Source organism: Hippoglossus stenolepis, chromosome 18 (assembly GCF_022539355.2).
Source record: "Hippoglossus stenolepis isolate QCI-W04-F060 chromosome 18, HSTE1.2, whole genome shotgun sequence".
Classification (NCBI taxonomy): domain Eukaryota; kingdom Metazoa; phylum Chordata; class Actinopteri; order Pleuronectiformes; family Pleuronectidae; genus Hippoglossus; species Hippoglossus stenolepis.
In genome coordinates this window covers 4125461-4149164 of record NC_061500.1, presented here as the reverse complement: position 1 = coordinate 4149164, position 23704 = coordinate 4125461, and the positions used below count along the sequence as shown (strand labels likewise).

The 23704-nt window shown below is 43.7% G+C and overlaps 1 protein-coding gene across 2 annotated transcripts in view; it reads left to right on the top strand.

Moving 5' to 3' along the window:
• Window positions 1–20409, top strand: part of lrrtm4l1 (leucine rich repeat transmembrane neuronal 4 like 1) — a 40261-nt gene extending 19852 nt beyond the window's left edge. For both annotated transcript variants that reach the window (XR_004698879.2, XM_035184593.2), the window contains exon 3: window positions 19820–20409. Coding sequence is in view for 1 of the 2 variants with exons in the window: in XM_035184593.2 (XP_035040484.1) it covers window positions 19820–19885 (66 nt within the window). In the remaining variant the exon portion in view is untranslated. The remainder of the gene's footprint in view (window positions 1–19819) is intronic.
• Window positions 20410–23704: the final 3295 nt, after the last annotated feature.

Sequence of the window (23704 nt, the reverse complement as noted above, 5' to 3'; positions counted from 1 at the left end):
GCCCCTGCAAACCCACGCAGGTGTCGTTATTTAGTTATTATTGGTGGAAGATGAAGACGAAGGTCTGCCGGGAGTTTGCCGAGATCACCTAAATCCTTTCCCGAGTGCTGCATTCACATCACATTACACCGAATGGAAATGCACGCAGTTGAATGGGACGTGCTGCGTTGCGTCGGGGTCACTGGGAATTTCCTGTCAGCTACAATATCTTCACGTGGAGAAAAGAACAACAGACGGATGAAGAAACTCGTCCCAAAATAACAGCAAAGCCCTCAGCTCAGGCTAATCCACATCCGACGTTAACGCAATTAATTAAATTCTTTATATGTTGGCGGGTCTCGAACGATTCATTATTTTTAGTGACTAAAAGTGAGATTTAAAAGAGTGCAACATTGTAATATCGCCAGAGCGCCAATTGTTATCGTGCCTCACATAATTAAAAGTGGAAGAATAATGAATTCAAATCATCAATAGTGTAGTAGTGTCGTCAATCTTCAAAGACGTTTGAGGCGGCTCTGATTAGGCGAAAGACGGCAACTCAGTCCACAGTCTGTTTCATGTCAACAGCAGCGTCCAGACAAAGTTGTGGGTAATGATGGAGTCTTGCCGCTCACCCCAACCCCCCATCCACCTGACCGTACCCCCACCCTCTTACGCCAGAGGGTGTGAAACCACTTTGGTTTAGCAGAGGACGCTCAGCCCGTGGTGGCAGCGAGAGCACGTGACCGTTACGCTGTGATTTCATTATTGCTGTTATCTGCGAATACAAAGCTGTCTTCTCCCCCACACAGACGGTGACAGTGACCTGATTTCGTTTTTGCATTTCAGTCGACTTGAAACATGACGGAATGGTTTGGCACAGAGGGCAGTGGAGTAGCAGCCGGAAGATTAGCGCCATCTTCTCTTTTTATTAAACTGAGAATCAATCTTGAATAGAGAATGTATTCAGAGCGGGAATTGTTCTTCAAACGCTTTTTTTATGTCACAAGTCCTTCAATGAATTCCCAAGCCTTTGTGGATCCTTTATGTTCCCAGATTTTTTTTTCTCATTAAATACCGACTTTTTAGACGCTGGGCACATCTCATCACCTTTGCATTTTTTTTGTTCGCAGGAGCACTTGAAAACTAGAGGACGGATTATAAAATAACTTGGTGGAAGGATGTTTTTTACATTTTGAAACCATTTCTCTGGGAATCTTTCATGGATCTTGATCAGACATGTTTAGGGGACTGGTAGTTGCAGTGGCTGAGTGAGGTCAGGTTCTTTTGAGGTTGCAATGTGACTAATGGCCTTAGAATGAAGAGTTTCTTACTGCCTCTGGGTCATGTTTCCTTACGTTTTCTGGCTACAAACATTTAAAGTAAAGATCACCTACATACACAACACAAGAGGTTGCGTAGTTTAGTCATAGTTCATGCAAAATAACACAAATTTGCCCGACACCATTTTCTAAACTAAGAACATACTGTACTTGTGACTGTATGTATTCAATCATGATAATAAACATAAAAGTCAGAAATATTTTGATACTGAACCTATCAAGAAATATATTTCTTTAGTTTTATATTTCTTCTCGTCATTTAAAATGCGCTTGTAGAATCTAAAGCATGTAGAGACTTAATGTATCAACTCTGACAGCAAGATTGTGGGTTTAGTTTAAAACAGAAAAAGTTTTTAGTTACATTTCACGAAAAAACACAATCTTTCCATTACCTCAACCAAAGTGCTTTTAGTTGGTGCATCTCTGAACTAAATCCAAGCAGATGTTTCCACCGCAGTGACGTCGGGGAAGCAGTTTAGTTTCACTTTACTTCCGTGGCCCCGTAATGACAAAGGCTGCACTCGTAGATATGAATAAAGGAACAAAAGGGAATTTGACGAACGTGTGTTTAATGTTGTGTAATGTGTTGAGGCTTGTTATAGAGGCAGCGGCCCACAGACTACACTCATTATTAATCAGCACTGGCCCAGGTCTGCAGCAGCCTGCACCCGGTGGCAGACATCTTCCCCACGCAGACATGACGACCTGACACAGTGGAACGATGTCACCCCTGGAGGGCAGCGTGGAATTGAGAAGCACTCGCTCTGAAGCTACTTCTGGGACACGAAAATATCCCCATAAAAGAACTCTCGGTCTCCGACTGACGATTCAAATCTTCAACGGGCTGAATTAAGTATCAGAGACGGTCGAAATCCAACCCTGGAAGGACTAGTAAACATACGGAAATAGGTTCATGGCCAAAAACAATCACAAAGCCGGGCTGAGACGTCCGCGCTGGGAAACGGAGGCTGCGGCGGCCTCTTGCGGGACACATAAAAAGACAGATTTGCCACTTCGCCCATCTCTCTGTGGTCCTTTCCTCAAGCGCTCCCTGCATCAAGTAGATACTGTGCTGCCCCCCCCTCCCTCCCGCTCCTCCCTCGCCCTCCTCTCCTTCCGACAGCTTCGGAGAGAGAAGGATGTCACAGCCAGCCGCGGCGCTCACTTTGCATGTCCCCTGGCTAATTTCCCCCTCCAGTCCCGTTCCACTTGACAGGCATTCCTCCAAAAACCATTTAGAAGAACACTTTCATTTTCCGCTCCCTCTCCCCTTTACCTCATCAGTTTAAGGGAACCATTAAGAGCTTAAGTGCAAGCAGGCGCACACCGCAGACACAGGGATCTTAATGAATACACTGTAGGTCTCATATTCCAGGTTCCTGTGAAGTCATCTGCTCGGCTGCTTTTCCCTTTTCTCATCCTTCTCTCCCCAAATTCCTCCTTGCAGCGGCTTTTAATGTGTGCATCATGAAATCCTCCCCGGAACTAAATTATTGAAGTCATCATTTCTGTGATCAAACAAGATAGGGGTTTTTAAAAAGGCTGAATTATTAAGAGTTTTTTTTTACGGTTAATAGAATGCTTTCTATTACTGTTTTCAAAACTCACGGGAGCGGGAGCAAGATCACGCTGCGCCTGTCAGACGATCACTCAAACGCTATTAATGAAGTGGCAGGCGGGGGCCTAATGAGGGTGAGATTAATGTTTCTGACGAAAGAAGGAGATCTGAAAACGTGCTTGTTTTTCACCGTTTCCCGAATGCGGCTGCTCAGACGACAATGCCGGCACAGCCCTCGGTGGTGGAGTATTTCCACTTATCCTCTGCAACAGCCTCTTTTCTCTATCTCAGCGCCGCGATTGCTGGGTCATCCTCAAAAGAACTCCTCCCATGGTGGATGAGGATGCATGTAGTGGAATGTTGTAAACGTCGCTCTGTACCCGGGGGCGCTCCTCCCTATCGTACATGCAGTGATACAGTCATGCATACTCAACACAAACCGCGGTGAGTGGAGTATTATTAGCTGCCTCTGCAGCCCGGTCTGGGCCTGCAGCGAAGACAAACAGGGATCTTCTGTTTTACTGGAAATCACAACAAAAACAATACGAGAGTGAACAGAAGATTCTTTTTTAAAGTATATGCATGAGTGTGTGTTTGTGCCTCAGACGGAAAATGGGGGGGAAACAGCTCAGTGGCACCTTATATAAAAGATCCACCCCCTCTGTTGCCCTAAATTGAATTTTATAATCTCCTATACCAGCCCCCCTCTCCCTTTTACTGCAGGCTTTGGCAGCCGCTGTATTCTTCATCCTCTGATAACAGTAGCATCAAACCACCCACCTTCACTTGTTCTGTCGAAAACACCCCATCGTCTTATTCTGCCACGGTCTCTGTGACTGCACACACACACAAACACAAAGGAGAAGGTGCAGAAACTGAGAGGGAATAACTATCATGACATGACTGCACAACACAGACTTAGTGTAATTAAAACGAAACAACAGCTCACTGGATATTAAAGTTCCTTGATTCCTGCACCTTAGGGCTGTGAACCTGTGACACAGTGCAGGAACAGATGAATCGATCAGTAGGAAAATAATCAGCAACAATTTTCATATTTGATCCATTTGACTCCAGATGGTGCATATTTCAATCAGATGCTAAAGTAATGTGAAAACAGGTTTTTAAAGGGGATATATTCTGCTCATATTTAGGTTCATACCACAGACTTCCATACCCAATAAATATCACAATCTACATTATTCTGAAACTTATTTGATCATCTACAGATTGCCTCTGTAGATCAATCCCTCGATCTCCAGGATTTGCTGATTCTGTGTCTTTAAAAACTATTTTCTGACAGTTTGTTATAAATTGCTTGTTATATACTTTGTTTTTCATCAGGCAGATATTGTCTATTCCCTGTTGTGCCACAGTATGTACATGCATATTTATAATATGCAATATTTCTTAAGTTGCCAGTATCTTCAGAATCATGTAGTATTAAATCTATTCCACAGAATGATCTATAGTTCATGACTTTGTAACGCCTTCATCCTTTTGCTTCTTTCTGCTGAAAATATACTGTATATTTATTTCTTCCCCTCTCGTTGTCACATTCATTTTAATTTCACGAGGCTCCGGCTCTTTCTCTGCAAATGTTTGAATTATTAAAGTGTGGTTTTCAGGAGGGAGCACAGACATTTGTGAAGATCACATATTTTTTAATAGTGCCCTATAGGCATCGTGATTTTTCTGGAATCAGGCAGCAGCCACAGCCACCCACGGAGGCCATCGCTGTAGAATAGATTAGCACCGCCTAAAGTTTGCTACTCGGAGTGACCCCCCCGCGAGTCTGAGAAGTTTACATGTGGTGCTATTGTTGTGAAGTATGTTTTTCTGTGTTCAGTCTGATTATCGTCTGATTAAGTGTAGACGTTGATTGGATTAAGTTGCTTGCATATGCTATTGCCGCATAATTGCATCCTGTCATATTAACTATAAGGAAACATTAAGAGTGAATATACTAGTCGCCTGGTGACAGCTGTGTCCCTGGCTGGGGGGGGGGGAAGTCAGGAGGTATTATGAGTGAGGACGTTTCCCGAGGAATAAGAAGCAGCAACAACAGAAATAAAACTGCAATAAAAACTGTGCAGATAAGGTTGTGTCAAGCTGCAGTGAGAAACTGTTCAGCTGGGACAGATACAGGGAGAATAACAGCCGCTGCCAAACAGAGAAAACTACCAACATGCTCACAATGTCGTCGTGAGGAATGAAGTGTAGGAAACTCACCATCCCGTCGGATTTCTAAGGTGAATATCACCCATCATGTGTTACAGTATAGAGCAAGTAATCAATTCTATCTAAGTGTCTCTGGATGTTCTGCAGTTGATTGAGCTGAAGTGAAGACCTCCCCCTGGTTAGTGGTTTAATCAGATAAAAACAATCCATGATCATTTATGAAAATAATTGTTGCAGCACTTTACTGCATCGCCACATGGTCGTATAAAGCAATGAGCCAAAAACATGATGACCACTTGCAGATGAAGCAAATGACATTGATTATCCTGCCAGACACATATTGCACATTGAGTTGGAACAGCGGCATGTGAGGGACCAACATTACAACCAGGCACAAGAGGCCATAACGTTCAGAGCTCATCAGTTCATTTTATAATACCGCAGTGTATATAGTGTATCTCCAGGACGAGTCTTACTACAACACATAAAAATGTCACTGTTGTGTTGAGGTATGTGAAACGCAATTTGTTATGACATGCGATCGGGTGATTCTATGAATTCATGCAGTTATTGGCTTTCTTTAGTGCCTGATAACTAGACAGCTTCAGAGTCAGGTGTCAGGGTAACGTTGTCTCCTGGCTTCTGCTCAGAGCTGCTGGATCGTCAGCTCACAGCATCGCCTCTGGCTTTTGTTTTGGCTGCACATCTTCAATCAGTTGGTGCTAATTAGCACATATTAGCTTGGTTATTTCGCTTTTACCTCCGCCGAGGAGATTATGTTTATTAGGATGCAGGATAGATGCTGGATACTGGATGGATCTCCACAAAACGTGGTGGGAGGAACAGGTCGGGGTGGGAACCATTACATTTCGCTGCAGATCCAGGAAGTCCTTTAACTTTCATTGCGATATAGGATCTTTTGCAGCATTTTTGTTGATTTCTCAACAAAATCTGACATATTTAGGGGTTGATATTCATGATTACGTGAAATTGGGTGCAGATCCATATCAAAATGTGGGTTTCTTCTTTCACCCTGACAGTCTCAATGGAACCCATTCTAAAAATCTGGCAGGTCATTAAAACTTTGCTTTGTAATTTGTCTTTAATAACGAACAATGACGATTCCAGGTACAGGCCTACAGGTCCTACAAACGTGTGGTTATTTACCCTTTTTTCTGTGAACCCAACAACAACCTTTAATCAGTTCTTGTTAAAACTAATGACGCGAGAAGCCCTTTAAGACTTTACCCAACTTCACACAAAGTGTATTAACTCCAGAACACCACACAGGAGCTCGCCACTTAAAACAGCAAACACACATAGATCAGCTTTCAAACGCCGGTGGGGGGGGGAAGAGCGTGTAGAGCTGGAGCTCGAGTGCTAAAAACCAAGCTTAACACGATTTGACATTAAGTTGTTGATCGATGTAGAAAAGTTCTCGCAGCCCATTAGACAGTTGCTGTTATTTCTTTGAACTTATTTAGTGGTTGAGACCGTTTTTCACTTCTAAGGAACAACTGCTTTTCCAGTTTGGAGCTGTTGAATCGCAGCGAACTGGGACTGGTTATCGTCACGGTACTGTTTCTATTTCCACAACGCTCGAAAAAGGTCAGGATCATGATATCATTTGCGTTCTTTTTCTGTTAAATGTCACATTACGACGGCTATTTGCTGTGACACTGTCACTAGCAGTTGCAGTAGGAGTGCTAATTGCACTATTACACCCTCTGGCAAGTGTCAACAGCCACTCCAGCAGGGAGGGGAGGGGAGGGGAGGGGAGGGAAATGAAAACCATGGCTCCTGCAGCCATCTGGCAGTTCTTCAGGATCAAGTCCTGTCATGTCTGAAAGCCACAGATGATTTGAAAACGTGTGAGCTGGGGATCTGCACGAGGAACTTCTGACAAAGTATAGAAAGACAAGAGGAGATGCCTCGTAGTTTCCACTGGTGTCCAAAGACATTAAACAGGGACAAGCACATTTTGGTTACTGGCACCGCTTCAGCGTGGCAGCAGGCTACCGGCGGAAATCATAACGAATGAATTTAAAGAGCTAAACTAAATTTTTTTTATGTAGGATTTAATTAAACATGCTCGTCCTTTTGGCCAGAAAACCAGAAACCGAGTCCCACTAGCCTGAAGACAAAACTGTGTTTGTTGGATTTATACGAGCGCTCAGCCGCCGGGCCTGTTACATTTGGATGCTGTTAAATTTCCATAGCACGTCTCCATTGTCAGAGAAATCCACTTTTGAATAATACAACTTTAAAGGATTTTTTTTTTTATCCTCTCGTATTCAAACCAGGAAACTAATGAGAGATCATGAGCAGTTTGGCCCCAAGAGCCATAAAGACATGACAATTGACACGTCTATTTTTGCAATTCTGGGGATGGAAAATTATGTCATCTAATAGGAAGTCAGTTCTGTGGAATAATTGATACAATCCAACCCCCCCGATTCTTTTGAGAGCGATAGAAGTCTTTTGACAAGCAGCCTTTTTTTATCAAAAGGTCAAAGCCATTTCCGATTCGGGGGTTGCAAAGTGCGAGCGTAACTCTTCCCTCCTCTTTCAGTAAGTACCGAATTATCGCCGAGCGAGGCACCGGTCGTGCTGAGCAATGCCGACGCCCCGTACACAATAAAGTGGGAACGATCACATCATGCGTTAAGTAGATACAGATTGATGTCTGCGAGTGAAATAGTTGTGTGGATGTGACATTACGGCCCCATTATACCAGTCATTTCAACCAGCTCACGTTGGAGATGAAATACAGATGAGATTTAATGCACTTTAGTTTCGACTGAGCCGTATATTGCAAATATTATCAAGGCAACGCAGTCGCTTTTACATTTCTCTCTCTCATCGCTACGCCAGGTAAATTATGACAAGTACAGTTAAACCGGTGTTACTCATGAGCACAGACGCACAGTTAAATATAGAGTCAGGAGGTGATGTTCATCCATTTATCACAGGGTTGGTGGTTTGATTCCCCCACTGTCTACATTTCCTTGAGCAAGACACTGAATCGCAGTTCTCCTGATGCATGGCAGCTCTGTTTGTGTGGATGTGTGGATGAGAGGGGCGTCGTTAAGGGCTTTGTCCATTAAGGTACATAAACACTATACAAACATTTATAATGTATGAGTGCGACTCAAGTTTTATCTTCATGGCTTCTCATATCAGTTAGTCTGCTGAGTATTATTTTCCAACAGCCCAGTGTCCCGGACTTGTTTTGTCCAACTAATAATTGAAAACACAAAACTAATACAATTAAATTAGTTTTTTTTAGATGTGTCACATGTTGTGATTTAAATGTATCACGAATTAACAAATTGATATGATTGACAAGGACTAATTGACTACTTGCACTAAGTGTGTTACCCACTTAAAATGAGTTGTTAGCTTCCTTTGTCACATGGATCATCGTCCATTTGATCACCGAATTTTACACTGTTAATTGGAAGAGACTTTTCTATTGTTGAACTCGAAGGGCGCGTTTCCCAGCCGAGGCTAACGTCCAAGTCTGGGTCTTAAATTCCTGGATTGGCCCATTTATCCGGATCCTCTCCAAAATCCATTAGTCTTCTTCCTTGGGTGATGTCCCGTCCCTTCACGGAGTTTCATGGGAATCAGTAGCTTTGGGGTGATCCTGCTGACTGACGGACAGATGCAAACGAAAACAAGTGAATCCTTGTCACCTCCTTCGAAATACAAAGTCAACGATCTGTAATAAATCTGTAATAATCTCAGTCTGTTAGGTTGATTAAAGGTTAATGTCTACTCGTATGCCAAGGAGTGATGTTTCACATATACATTATGAAACTATAGTTGTGAATTTTTAAACACAGCTATTGTAAAACACATTGACTTCCCTCTGGATATATTCAAAGTGTGTCGTTTTAAAATGCGGCTCTTAAATGCCTGTGATTCCTGTGAAGAATTCACTTTACATCCAGCTGTACCACTGCCATTAGGAATCTATCAGTATTCTTCACTCACCAGCAGCTCTGCATGGTCGAAATCAATTACCGAAGACACCACACACTCAGTGTATGAACTACAGCGGCACAGCGTTACGGATAAAGAATGGGCCGGTTTCAAAGGCTTAATTTGAGTTGACTTATGTCTCTTTTACTCCTAATAAAATAAGATTGCACCAATATCTGTCCGAACGAAATGTGCTCAATCATCTAAAAAGGTTTCTATCATGATTATTACAATGTGCAGGAGTCCATTTTAATTTACATCTGTCTCTCTTATTGATGCCAACATCCCCCCCGTCCTGCAACCGGGGGCCAGAATCCTGTCCGCTGGAAATAACGTAATAATAAAAGTGTTTACAACAATTCTATCACACTTAATCATATCACAATGCATTGTAACGCGTGGAGACAGGCCCCTGAATTGAATTTCTGACTCAAGTACAGATTTTGATTCATGCGCAGATGTTTTACCAAGTCGATGTCGGTGGCAACGACACAGTCACGGTGACATTTTCACTGGAAGCTAATATTTAGTTCGTCTGAGTCGCTGCCTGCACGGTTTTGCACAATATTACATGATTTCACACACCAGACTCTGTTCCCTTGTGTGGCTCCGGTAATGAGTTATTCATGCTTATAAAATGTTGATTAATTGAACTGTCTCGGGCCACAGAAATAATACACATGAACTCTAATTTCGGACGACTTTTCCTTCCCTCTATTAGTTATTATTGGGTTATTTCGTACAGGAAGTCATTACGGTCCGTCCAACGCTTAGCCATTGAATTTCTCTGGTGAGAATAAAAGTCAATAGAAGAAAATTAGGAGGGAAAAGCCGGCTTCGGTTGTGTGGAACAAACGAAAGGTGCTTTTTATGCTTTTACTTTCATATGAGCCACTGTTCCCGAATAAAAAGCCTGATGCCCTTGAACAAAAAGCTTATTTTCATTCAAATTAAAATTAAAAACACAGTTGTAGAAAGGTTGTGTTAGTTTGGGAGAGAGGTGTTGAGGTGATGTCCAGAGCTGAGATAAGAGGAAGCAGACAGGACCAGAGCAGAAAACCCTGTGACGCTCTACTTCCAGCAGGACCCTGAGAGATACAGATTGACACAGATGCCGCAGTGGAAGTGTGCACAGTGCAAAGCTGATATGATGACAATTGTTATGCAAAATATAACATGAATATAAAGGAAATAATCTATGTTTAATGCAAATACAGTCGCCATCAGTAGAATGCAAAACTTCCACCAAGGCCAAACAATCCCACTGGAGTCCGTCTGGCTCTTAAAATAAAAAATTCTGTCAACCTGCACAGAGCTGCACAAACCACCAGACCTCAGCACGTCTGACTTGAATGCATGATTTCCTGAGAAAGTGATCAGTTCAGATCTTTTTTACATAATCTTGCTAGAAGACAGACAAGCTAGGAAGCAGACGAGATGAAACTATGCACAAGGTGATGCCATGTATTCACAGAGGACAGAGAGCCAGACAAGGCCGAGGCTCGTTCGCCGTCCCGCTGGTCTGAAGGAAGGGAAATGTTTCGTGAGTCTCTCTGTGTCGGACTTGTCGGCTGCAGAGTTGTTTACCTGAGCTCGGAGGCTGGAGGAGTCTGCAGCCGGCCTGGTGAGGCTCATTCAACCAGCTCCGGCTCTGCAGCCTCGCAGTGTGCGAGGTCGTGCGGAGTTGAGAGCGTAGATCACATGGTTCGTCGCCCTCTGCAGGAGTCGACGGTCCTGAGCTGCACTTCACAGACCCGTCACTGATATCCCCCCCCCCCGATGCTTTCCACATAACCAGGGAAGGCTCCAGGGAAAGAAAATTGTTGTTTATTTCAAAATTGGTGGGTCACAGTGGGTGAGGGAAATGCCACTGCTTATTGCTGGTGAGTCACACACGTTGAATTGTTGCCTGTCCGCCTCCATTGTTGGTCTGTCCTCCTCCATTTGATTTCCCTCAAACCCAAATAACGTCACATCATCATCCTCATAGCAACACGCAGGTTAATCCCTCGTTGCATTTAGCTTTTTGAATTTGCCTGAAAGTCTGACTCACACGTGTAAAAGGGAGCAGGTGCAAATCAACATGTCACAGTCGGGGGGGGCAGGTTGTGCCAGTAGATCTGATGCAGTTATGACCTTTCTGAGCAGCTGCTTTCCATTTAATGTCACATCCGACTCACAGACAAGCAACTGACACGATTCCTGTTTAACTCAACATGATTCATTTCGATGTGGGAGGTTCCCTCCAGCTCACACATTCCACGAAAGTCACAGTTTCACCAAAGCTCCGCAACAGAGGTGGCAAAGGTGCAAAGTTAGCACAGTAGCATTTACGGTAAATGGACGGGATTCATACGTTGTTTTTCTGGACTTACTGATGACTCCGAGCGCTTCAAGTTGCAAGTCACATTCCTGCAGTGTTTCTATACGCTCAGCTCATCACTACGGCGACCGTGACGTCTCACACAAGCACGAATGGAAAGCACAACAGCAGAAGTGAGTGAAACGGCAATGAAACGGACACAAGTAACTTATTGTGGTCAAGTCGTGGACGTATGGGTGAAGCGAGCTGTCGTTGGTGAAAACCTGGACGGATCAGATGCAGCTTTAAATTAGATGTTTTGTCTCCAAGCACCTGAACCGTTTCATCGGCAACACCTGTTGTCAGTCACGTCCGTTGTGGTTGTGTTTCCATTGTGTGGCTTTTGCATTCCTGCTTTTTGTCGATGTGTTTGTGTTCAGTGTCTTCCCCAAGGACACTTTGGCATGTGCAGCAGAGGAACCATAGTAAACGTAATGATGGAGCTGCACCTGATTACTACTTATTAGTAAATCAGTCCTTTGTAATTTGCACAGGTGTCCTGCAGCTGAAGGGAAGAGTGTGGGCAGAACTGCTGAGGCCGACATGTCTTCACCTGCACAGATAACAAAGAGATGGGGGGGGGAGAATAATGGAAGAGACGTGGAGAAAGAGGGAGTGAGGGGGAAACGGAGAGAGGGACAGTTGGGTGATGCTTATCTCCGTTGAAAAGATCCTCTTAATATCCTGTCGTACGTGAGGCAACACTCTTCTGTATTCCTCCATCTCAAGTGACTTCAAGCTTCCAGAGGCGATAATCACTGAACCTGTGTGACGATGAAACCCTTTTTTAGATTTGGTGAAAGACTTAAAAAAAAAACCTGTTATCCAGGCACAGCATATCCTCGTCAAGCTGATGTCAGCCCACTTATGTTTTAGCTAAGCTACACGTTGCCTAGCAACGCGGCACTAGAAAATCAAAGGCATAGAAAGTCTTTATTATTTTTGATGATGTTGTTAACCACAGGGGCTGAGATCACTGCTCCACCCAGGAAACACTCCGTCAGGAAGAGGTATTAATTCAATGACATGGCAGTTTGTGTTGCTCGGTGTTAGGACACGAGTAATGGACGACGCCCTGGTCACGTCCTCCGGCACACGAGCAGAATACCTCTTTGGGAATTATCCCTCAGACGATACATGTGTCCTAACAAGGGCAAGAACGTATTGATTGCTTTGTTTTATGTACGTTTCCTTTGTTCCACACATGTGAAATAGATTTTTATTGTGAGCCACATGATGAATATATGCGGTCGGGGGTCTGCTGCTGTTCCTGATGTGGTCATCCATCACCTGCATGAATCACAATCATCATAAATCATAACCCTCGAGATCAGATAAACATGCATGTGCATGCACTTACATAAATATGTGAGACTTTTCATCAGGGACGGGCTCCGTATGCTCGCTGCTACAACTCCAGCGTATGAGATTTCCTCTGGGAGACGTTCAGCTCTACCTCCACACCGCGGTTTGCATCTCATGCTTAATGCACGCACACAGAACCGCTCACTGTTTAACTTCAGATGATGATGTTCCTTCAGCGCGGTTCACTCTCTCTGGCCCACTTAACGCGCGAGTCTGTAAAGATTCTCCTCTAATGAAATACGTTTGGAGATGTCAGAGACGAAGATAGTGTGGGGGGACACAGTCAAGCTGTTAAACACATTTAGACTTTTCTCAAACACTGACATCTTCATGCTATCAATTAAAAATAAATTTGAGTTAAAGAGAAATGCTGCCTCTTCCTAAAGAGACATTTTAGGCTTTTTTCTAGTTTTCCTTTCCTCGAGGTTTTTAAAAGTTCTGCAAAGTTAAAAAGTCTGTGGTCAAAGATGTTTCACACAAGTAGATTCAAATGCACATTATGAACCGGACTATTAGCAGGTTAAACTCAATGGTGGCTGATGCTGCTGATGCTGAATGTTGCACTTGCTTTATATATTCATACATTCACGCTCTCAGCACTAATATTAATGTGTTTATACAGTAAATGTATATATTTAAAAAGAGATCTGGGATGCATTACAAAAGCAGAATAATATTAAATCCCACAGATATGTTGGTGGAGCCTACAAGTCACGTAATTAATTTTCCCTGATACATGCATGGCATCATTAATATTCTGCGTTAATAGCCGGGCACAGCTGCTTTGACCTTGCCGAAAACAAAATTAGACGTGTTTGATGAACGACTTTTTGTCAGACCATTAGTGAAGGAAGTCCATTACTTCGCCTTTTTTTATTCCCACTGAACTCTGTCGTGTTCTCAGCGAGCGGCTCCCTCGTTACCTCAAACCATCTCCTGCAGATGTCTGTCCACGTCTTTTTCCTCACTTTGATTTCCGCTCTTTCACCGGCAACTGAGACATCAAACAATAGTAAATCAATACGTAGATTTTTTTTTTCTTCAAGCGAGAAATGTCACTTGGTCACGATTAGACACGGGACCGAGTGTGTGTTTGTGTGTCAGCGAGAGCTTAGGAGAAAGACTAAGTATCTGTGCTGCAGAGATCAAGAGCTTATTCAGGCATCAGCTCCCCCGGAAGACTTTACCTCGTATAATTGTTGTTCTCCTTTAAACAGGAATAAGCCTGGCTTTAATCTGTCCTTTTGTCTGTATCCTAAATGGAGATTAGAGCTGAGCCGTGTCTGTCATGATCTCAACTGACGTGTAGAATCTAAAAACGGGCGCGCAAACACACACGTTTGCACATACGTGGCCGAAATGAGAGCAGCTGTGTTCATACGCACACCTTGATGTCGTCTCCAAAGTCGCAGTGCAGCCGGTGAGTCGTTAACTTGACTGTTCACAAAGCCTCTGTATTCCCAGGTCTTTAGGGAAAGAAGGGGGAACATGGCAACTTCACACAAAGGGGGTGTGGAAGTGGAACAAGGTAATTGGAGCCCTGAGTGGAGTCGGAGGCTTGTGATCACTCTGTGAGTGGCTGGCATATGTCCGTGTTACTTCCAGCTGTCCTGGCTCTGAGCAATCTAATGATCTTATGTCTGTATCCTGCTAATTAGTGTCCTAATTAAAATCACATAAAGGCGTTCGGGGGGGGTGGATGTCGCTCTGGACATGTAACCTGTGTTCTTTAGAAAACCAGTGCTTCGTCACAGGAGGGTAATTCCTACATAGCAGGACAGCACATGTTTGCCTTTCAATTATGATTTTGATCACTTTTAGCTGATATGTTATATTATCTAGGAGGTAATTTCTCATCTTCATGTGTTTGTTAGTCTGCTGTTGAGCTTGATTAAGCAAAATCTACTATGAAACTTGGTTGGATGGGATGTGGGTCAGAGAAGAACCAGTTAATTTTTGGATCAGGAGGCAGATCCAGGAATATTTTGTTCCCTTTCTCTAACATGCTCCTTAATTTCTCAGAAAAGAATCCATGGATCTTGATGAACAATTTTTTTAACGGACAGATATTTATGAGTTTGTGCAATATGGTGTCGATTCAAAGTAAGAAACTGGATCTAGTGAATTTAAATGGGGTTTCACGAGGAGACCGTTGGGGCCTTGGCGGACGTTTGCGCTCTTTAATGCCTTTTCTACTAATACAACCACTCAGGCATATTCACAATGTATAAATAAAACTGCCATATCACAGGCCAAGTTTTGCAAAAACCTGCAGACCCAACCGGTTTCCATCCACTTATTTTTATGTGTAAATTAAAAGAAATACTCACATTACTGCAAAAAATATGTTTGGTAAAATGTGACCAAACGCAATGAAAACAGACCTGATGGATAAATCGTGAAGAAGGTGAAACAATCTTGACTCGAACATCAGCCGACGCTGCCATTACGATCGGCGAGGGGGAAAGAAATTGGCGGCAAACGAGCGCTTCGTATTTGTGTGTGTGGGCGATGAGGAGAGTGTAACATTACTCAAATTAATGCGGCGCATAAATCAAACGTAAACGCCATATATCCATCATATTTTTCTACCGTTTGAGGTTTGAACGACTCTTTCAATTACATTATCTTTATGCTCTCTTCTTTCTCAGAGGTTTAATGGCGTTTCACTGTAGAATTATTGCCCCCAGCTGTTTATCTTGATGCCCTCCACCTCCAATATTTGCATAAAAGTAGTGGATCAAAGTGCACGTCGGCTTGTATTTTCTTTTTTGATGAATTCAAATTTACGCAACATCTGGATCGAGACCCGTGGCACCTTTTGTTTGTTTTCAAATTAATTATCAATATCAGATCTCATTCCTTATTTAACCAAGCAGGTTCTATTAGGATACAATATCTGTTCTGCCAGAGAGGCCTGGTCGAGATGAAGCGATGAAATTAAAGTTTTGTATATAAATACAAGCAGGGACAAATAAAAACAGATACACGGACAGACATAGGGGAAACAATGGTAATATAAAAATAAATATAAACAATATAATATTGCCTTTCTATATAGCAGCTTTCAAAAACAAACATATCATAAAGTCTTTATTTGGACTTTGAACAGTTTTCATGCAGCAGTAAAAACCGGATCTGCAGTAGAAGAAACGAATCACATGCAACCAGAATGCGCAGTTGCTGTAGATCTGCCTTATAGAACCTTATATGGTTTTGCTTATGGAATATAATCAATACTGGGTTATGGGAGTGCTGACCAGTAATATTCTCCAGAGCTGTGTAAAGGATGTATTTGGGCCGTGCATGTACTTTGATTAAATCCTTGTAGCCTTCATAAAATACATAGTAAACTTCCAAGAGTTTACTTTGTTTTTTTCAAAGTGATGTTCACCACTACAGGGGACGAGTCCCTCTGAGGACTTCACTCCTTGAGCGTCTGCTGCTGTGACAGTGGAGACTACACGAGCCAAGTCCTCTCCCAGTATCAAGGCAACGCTGTCCAGCTGCCAGCTTCTCATAACTTCTTCCTCCAATAGCTCAGAGCTCGCGTTGCATAGAAATGCCATATTTGCAATAACATTCTCGAGGGTATGTGAGGTGACAAGATCTAAAATGGACAGTGAGTGTTTGTCCTTTAGGTAAAACTAAAATCCGGCTCCGCGCTCCAAACTTTGAGATCACACTGCAATTTTCGAGATGTGTCCTGACAGCTGGCTTGTCACTGGACATCGCATTAGCCCTGGCATTTCGTATTCCTGGTGTTTGCTGTGTGAGACAGTGACAGGGCTGCTCTGTGATCCTGAGCGGTAGTAATAACCAAAAAGTTTCACCTCTACCTCACACTGCCATCCTGAATTAGTGGTGAGGAAGAACCCTGGACCACAATGTTCTCCAAGTTTATCCTGGGCCTTTGCCAGCGAGAAGAAACTCCCACTTTTGGCCAAAGCAGAGGAAGCTGCCTCGGCCTTCGTTTTAGAGACAAACTGCTTTTGTGCTCCTTTCGTGGAAATGTCAGCAGGATTTTCAGATGTTGCCACAGGCAGGTGGAGGAGGACAAGTTATTCCTCAAATGCAGGTTGTGATGTTGTGGAAAGGCCACGAACGTTGCCCTAGAAAAGATTCTTGAAAAAGCAGCAGCAGTCAAACACAAAACCTCCTCTCGGTCTTTCTCGTCCCCGTCAAGGAAGCGAGCGGGAGGTCTTGAATCCCGGGGGCAGAAGGGATGAGCTTTGTCGGAGTGTGTTGAAATAAAACATCCTTAACTATCCGGTGCAGTCGTGCAAAGTGTCGTAGAAAAGCTCAGTCTCCAGCTTATGGCTAAGAGCCATCAAACGGCTAATGAGTGTTTGCAAAGTAACCGTTTGAAAAGGTGCGAGCACTAGAGTGAATTACAACACTGCTCATTTGGCCAGACCCTTGAAGACAATCGTGTTTGAGAGGCATAATGAGTTTTGGCAAACAACAGCTCAGATATATGTGGAGTTGTGCGTCATTAGAGCAACAAAACGAAAGGAAAAACCAGAAACGACTCAAATTGTGAGATTCTACCATCAAATCGCATCATAATGAGCCTCACGACAGTCGGCCGTGTGACCAGCGTCTTTCAAGCGAAGCAATCCTGCAGCCGCTCAGCGAGGAAGGACGAGGACATGTCTGGAATTTAGATTTTTAGATTATTCAGGTCCAACGTGGCTGAGAGTAAAAGCAAGACGTCAAATGAACCAATATATACGTCTATATATGTAAATACAGTACCAACAATAAACAGAGATATTCCAAGTTGTCATGTTTGGTGTAATCACAGGGTTCTTTATTATTCCAGATAAACAACACTGTCAATGCCAGCACCTGCACCACTACTGGTTTCAATGGGGCCACATTGATTTTGGCTATCAATTACTGTGCCGTTACACAGCATGTGGTGTTAGATGTGAGTTGTAATGGTGTGAATTATAGTTAAGTGATCTCAACGACACCCGCTGCCTCGTCTGTCAACTGGGCAGTTGAACTGGGGAGCCGGAGCTAATGCACTGGCCGGCGCACATCAGTCAATGTCGCCTACGTACTCAATCATATCTAAGACTTTCAGGCTCAGTCTCTCTGGTTGTCAGTCGTCCTGGTTTGTGGTTTCAGTGTCTCTGATCTTGTGTTTTTTGAAGTTTTGAAGCCTCAGTTTGTAGCGGTTGATTCAGGATTCACCTTCTGACCTCTCGGCTCCAGACCCAGACGGTCAGGTTTACACATAAAGGTGGAGTGATAAGGTTTAGGACGATCGGTTGGTGAAGGCATCATGACCTTGAGAAGCTCTGATCAGTATGTGCACAATGAATGGAAGTCAATGCAGTGTCCTAACAAGGAAGCTGCACAGACTCGTGTGTGTGTGTGTGTGTGTGTTTGCCTGCGGTGGCCTGCATCCCTCAGCGTTTGTGCTGCTTTCATCGGACTTGACATTAATGTGCGAGTGTGCACACAGCACAGCCCGGGCTTTTTTGCTGCAAGTTGTTTCCATGCTTGTGCGCGTGCACCGCTGAGAGTGTCCGAGGCACGACGACGTGCGCAGCTGTCTGCACTTCACTCACACTCCACCTGAGAGGTAGATAAAGAGTTGAGTGAAGACTTGTCAGCTTGTTTGATAAGGTTTGAATCAAAGTTCTGCTCTGGGCGCACTCGTCTGAGCCTCGCGTCGCAGAGATCTGCTTTCACATCGACAACAATCTCAGCCTGAGCAGCAAAAAAAACGTTGAGCAGATTCTGAAAGCTTTGAGAATTGCTTAGACCGGCAAGACTCGCAGCATTTGTGTTATTAAGGCAACGTGGTTTTTTACCTGTAGCCAAGTCCCCAAATAGGCTCTTTTTTAAAGGTTAAGCCATAAAGTAGAGAGTTTCCAAGCACAAACGCTGAGAGGCAATCTGGGATATACTCGGCGGCGGTGCCCCCCGTCAGTGTGGAGATCACTTCTTAAATGGGAGCAGAATGTCAGAGTCTCTTATTAATTTGAAACAACATTTCCACGACGCCGAGGTGACCTGTGCGAGAGCGCTGACATTTAAAGGTCCCGAATTATTCACTTGTCATGATTTCTAATTTGGAATTTCTAGTGATGCAAATGTGTGAGGTGACGATAGATCATTTCCACTGAATGTGTTTCGTACTGCGTGAAGAGGTGTTACTACACATTACATCAGTGATAAATCCAAGAAATAACAGCTTGTCCAGGTATTTTATTTTAGCGTTATTGAAAAAGGTATTGAATAAAATACCATTATGTTTTTAAATTGCTACCTAGTCAGTACATAAAGGAGTTGTTGCCTTTATTATTTGCGTCTGCATCCTTCAGATAAAATAATACAAGATACACCTTCATAAATTGCCTAGAGAGGAAAGTTCAGTTTGACTCAGCAGTGCAGCGGCAAATGTTGAAATATAATAAGAATCCGAAATAAATCAGATAAAAAAATAACCATAACTCTATTCAATGCAATATAATCCTGTATTTGCACCACAGGGGCCAAATGCAGTTCATCAACATGTCTCTGATGTGAGTGAAGAAAAGACGTTTTACATTAAATATCTGTTGATAAGGTAAAACAGGGAAATGTATCCCTCTTCATGAATCCATGTAGAAACTGTTCAGGATCAGCGCTCGACTGGAGGATAATTGAAATTTCAAATGTAGCGAACAATAGCTGACACGACGTGACGGAGGTAGACGGGTTCAATTGAACTTCTTTTTTTTTTTTGTGATTATTTCGGCTTTAATTAACATTTTCCTAATGAAAGCTTGTTTCAGCGCCCGACACTGGGGAAGCCGCGCCACCTAAAGCCTTCCTGAGCTATCTGAGCACTTGATGTTTCATCATCTGCTTAATTGCTCACCCTAATTTGCTTCGCTGGCACCGTCGCAGCCCCATTGTGCTGTTATCAAATCACTGGGCACTGTAATTAACTTTACATTGTAACCACCACCTCTTGTAACTGCGACACACCAGCTGTTAAAGGGTTCTAACTTCGTTGTCTGTGTTTTGTCTTCTCCCCGGCAGAACGAGTACACGTGTCCGCGCCCCCTGCCCGGCGCCTGGCTGGGAGATGTGCCTACCATCCGTTAGCCTCAGGCCAAACAGGGATACAGGAGGGGCCACGTGTGACGAGAACAAGGATCCTACTCCAATTATCCACATCCGAGAATAAATTCAAGAACGCTCCTTCACGCTAAAGGAGGACGGCGATGAGGAGATAACACCGTCTTTTTCTTTTTGTTAAGATTTTATAACGTCCTTCGTTTGGCCTGTGGTCATCGATCATCAGCCGTGTTGCAGGTCGTGTTCCCGCCACACAAAAGGACACGTTGTGGGGAACACAGTCCTGGTGGTGAATAGCAGACCTTTGGGAGAACACTCATGAGCACTAATGGATGAGCAACATGGAAACTGTAGAGGTTATTGTCTCCATGAGGACAACGCGGCTTCGCTTGAAAAACACTGTACAGTTTCAAGAGGCTTTAAAAAGAGAAAATGCTAAAGTGAACAATGAATTGTTTGCACTGAACACGTAGCTCCGACCGCTGCGCTGACACGGCCGTGTGCAACATGAAGTGGGTTTTGCATATTCTGATTCCACATGAAGCGTTTTTTTTTTCGTGGAGAAAGACTAATCAAAGGCCAGGATGATGTAAATGTGCCTCACCGGAGCGGAAACTCTTACGACTCACTGGTTTTTCTCTGTGCACCTGTCAGTGAAGAGGGAACCCGCTTCTTCCGCTGGAAACCAAGTCAGCGGCTGGAAGATTGTTTGAAGCGTGTGGGAAAGTTACCGCAGGGAAGCAGGCGATCGCCCAGCCATTGACATCTGCTGAGGTTTCTTTTTAAAAGTTTGTGTCTAATCACAACCGCACCTCGACGATGTGGTTTGATTCGGACAGGGAACGGCAATCAGATGCAAAAGAAAGGGGGGGAAGAAAAAAGAGAAAAAGCTCCTATCGAGGGTAAATTGTACTTTTTCTGCAGTTGTAATGTTGTTAATGTTGTACTTTAATGAATATGTGTTTCTGCCATTTTCAACACCAAATACCAAAGAGCCAAACGGTGCATTTTTCTGCCTTTGGCTCTCCAAACCATGGGCGGGCGACAGATCCCGGAATTTGTTCCCCGGGGAAAAATCAAAAGAAGCCTCAACTCCTCCTCCTCTCACGTTCCGGCAGTGCTCTAGTTACCGAATGGGCTTTTCTTTTTTTTCATGTGTGTAACGTGTACGTCTTCGTGAACAAAAACTCGCAACGGCAGTCTTCATTAGGAAGCTCTTGTCTGAAAGATAACTTTGATCCACTGCTGTACGTTTTTTATGACTTGTTATGTTTAACACACGCTTCACTTTCCTGACGATAATCGGCCCCGACTCTCTCCCCCCACCCCCCACCCCACCCCCACCCTTAATGAGAAAGTGAGAAGTTTCCTGCCGTGCGCCCCCCCGTCCATTAGACGTTCTTAATTACGTTCTGAGACGAGTTTAGTCGTGAATTCTTTGTTTCAACCTGCAAATCATCATATTTCTACGTCGGAAAATGCTAATTTTCTATTGTAAATTTCTGCTTCCCCCCCCAACCCCCCTTGAATTTGTTGATATTTAGTAAGCACTTGTATTCTTTGTTCACTTTCAACAGTATGTTTTATAATGAAAATAATGACTTTACTGGTGAGCAATATGAATTGGTCAAATTAAACTATTCATTAATCATTTTTTTGTGTGTTGAAACTCTGTGTGTGTGTGTGTGTGAGAAGCATTTTCCTTATCTTCATGTGAAATCCCACAGATCTGCAGCGAGTGACGAGTCTGTCACGTCAACATTAGCCTCATTAATTTAGAGAGCAGAACATTGATCCCGTTCGACCGTTCTGTTTTCACGGTGACGCTCACCAGCCCCTAATTACGCTTCTCGTGGAATGTGTCACGCGGCTCGGGGGGGGGGCCGCCGCCGCCGCCGCGCTCACTGATTTTTGCTCCACATCCGCTGCACTCGGCTCACGTCAAGCTGTCAACCCAAGGTCCAGATGGCCAATCTGCCCGGCGCTCCCTGTGGTGTTTTCATATACTCCTCTCCACCTATGCGCCCCCCCGTCTCACTTCCATCTCCCACTCGCTCGTCCTGCCATCCTCTCACTCACGTCCGGTTCCTTCCCATTATTTATGACATTTCTGGTCGTCCGCGTCTCCGTCTCACTCTGCTTCCTCCCCATCTGTCCGAAGGGTCACTTCACCCAAGTTACAGAGATTCTCTCTTCTCTTTGGTGATATCTGTCCATGCAGATAGTTTCAGTTTGACACTTTCTTTCCTATAAATGGGGAGACGGATAAACACAGTGGACAGCTTCATGCACGACAGGAGGGCTGCAAACATCAATTCCACATTTCATTACTGATTAATCTGATTATTCACCCGATGAATGTGTCGGAAAATATTCTCTCCCACACTCCCTCTGTGGTTTTGTCTGAAAAATGGTCCAAAACACAAAGATGTTTTAAATGTAGGGTTGATAATGTGCTTCTGGGAAACTTTGTTGAAATCCTCACAACTCGATAGCTTCAATAATTAAAAGATCTGACAAAATGTTTAAAAAACAAGAAAGCCGGTGTCTCTGGCCCTTGCACGACTGTAATAAACACGACCAATCATTTTATTCAGTCTGAATAAAATGATTGGTCGTCAGTGACTATTCAGCCGGGTAGATGTACACAATTAAAGTAGAGATGCTCGCCAGAAGTTAGCGAGCAAATCTCAAAACAGTCGACATCTAGCAGTTGTCAACCAGCTCACGTTTATGTGTTTTGGGGGGGTAGCTTTGACGAGAGGACAGCTTGAAGGGGGTGGGATTTATCAGTTGTCTTTCCGTGGAGCACCAACCTGAGCTTTAAATTTGCAGTAGGAGGTTTTTATCCTTTTACCTTGAAAAGGTCCCTTGTGGTCCCCGGCTTCCTGAACCAGAAGAGCTGTACACAAACACACCAAACTCCATTTTGAAATCTTGGTATTTTAAGTCTCCTTGTTTAATATATGACAGACGAACGCTGTTTTTCTTTACGTATTCGAAGACTCTTTAACTGATCTAAAGTTCACTATGACTCTGGTACTTGCGGGGCCTGAAAAACGCTGACTCACTTACCCACTCACCAAATTTACACAGCACAAGAACAGGCGTTTGGAGAGTGGGGGTGAGAATGACAGGCACCATTCTTCAAAATGATTTTGAAGCTGCCATATGAAGGTTAAAAAGTTGCATAATGATGCTTTTTAACAATTAGTTTTGGAGTTTTAAAAAAACCTCCTTGGGCTCTGACTAACTGTGAGGCCTCCATTTTATAACACAACTGCAAACCTAAATGACGGATAGATGATTAATGCACAAAAAAAATCCAAGTGCCGAACAAAACAAATCCAGAGAAGAGCTGAAGCGCAGGAAATGTGTCCAAACAGCAAAATATCCGAGTGTAAGCGCAAAGTTTGAGCACAAGCACAATCAGGGGCTATTTCAAACAAAAGAAATCTCAGCAATTAAATCGATAAGTCCGTCCCTCAAACTGAAAGGCCACGCTCTTGAATAAAGATTAAAAAAACCTCATCCATGTTATGCATATACCTCTGAGCTTCATCCTTCTTTACTGCTGTTTTTCTGTCTCCCTGCTTCATATCTGCTGCTGTTGATCTCTGTAACTCAGTCTGCTGCAGGTCCATCGACAGCACAGACAGGCCTGTGTGCCCGAGAGCAGACACCATGCATAATTCATCCAGTTTGGGTTCCCCGCTGACCCGAGTCCAAACAGTTGGCTCTCTTTAACGCTTCCACGAGAGGGGCCGCCGGGATGATGTTCAACCATAAGCAAAACACACCCATCTAAGATTTATCAAGCCGCTGCTGTGGCATCGTAAACATCGT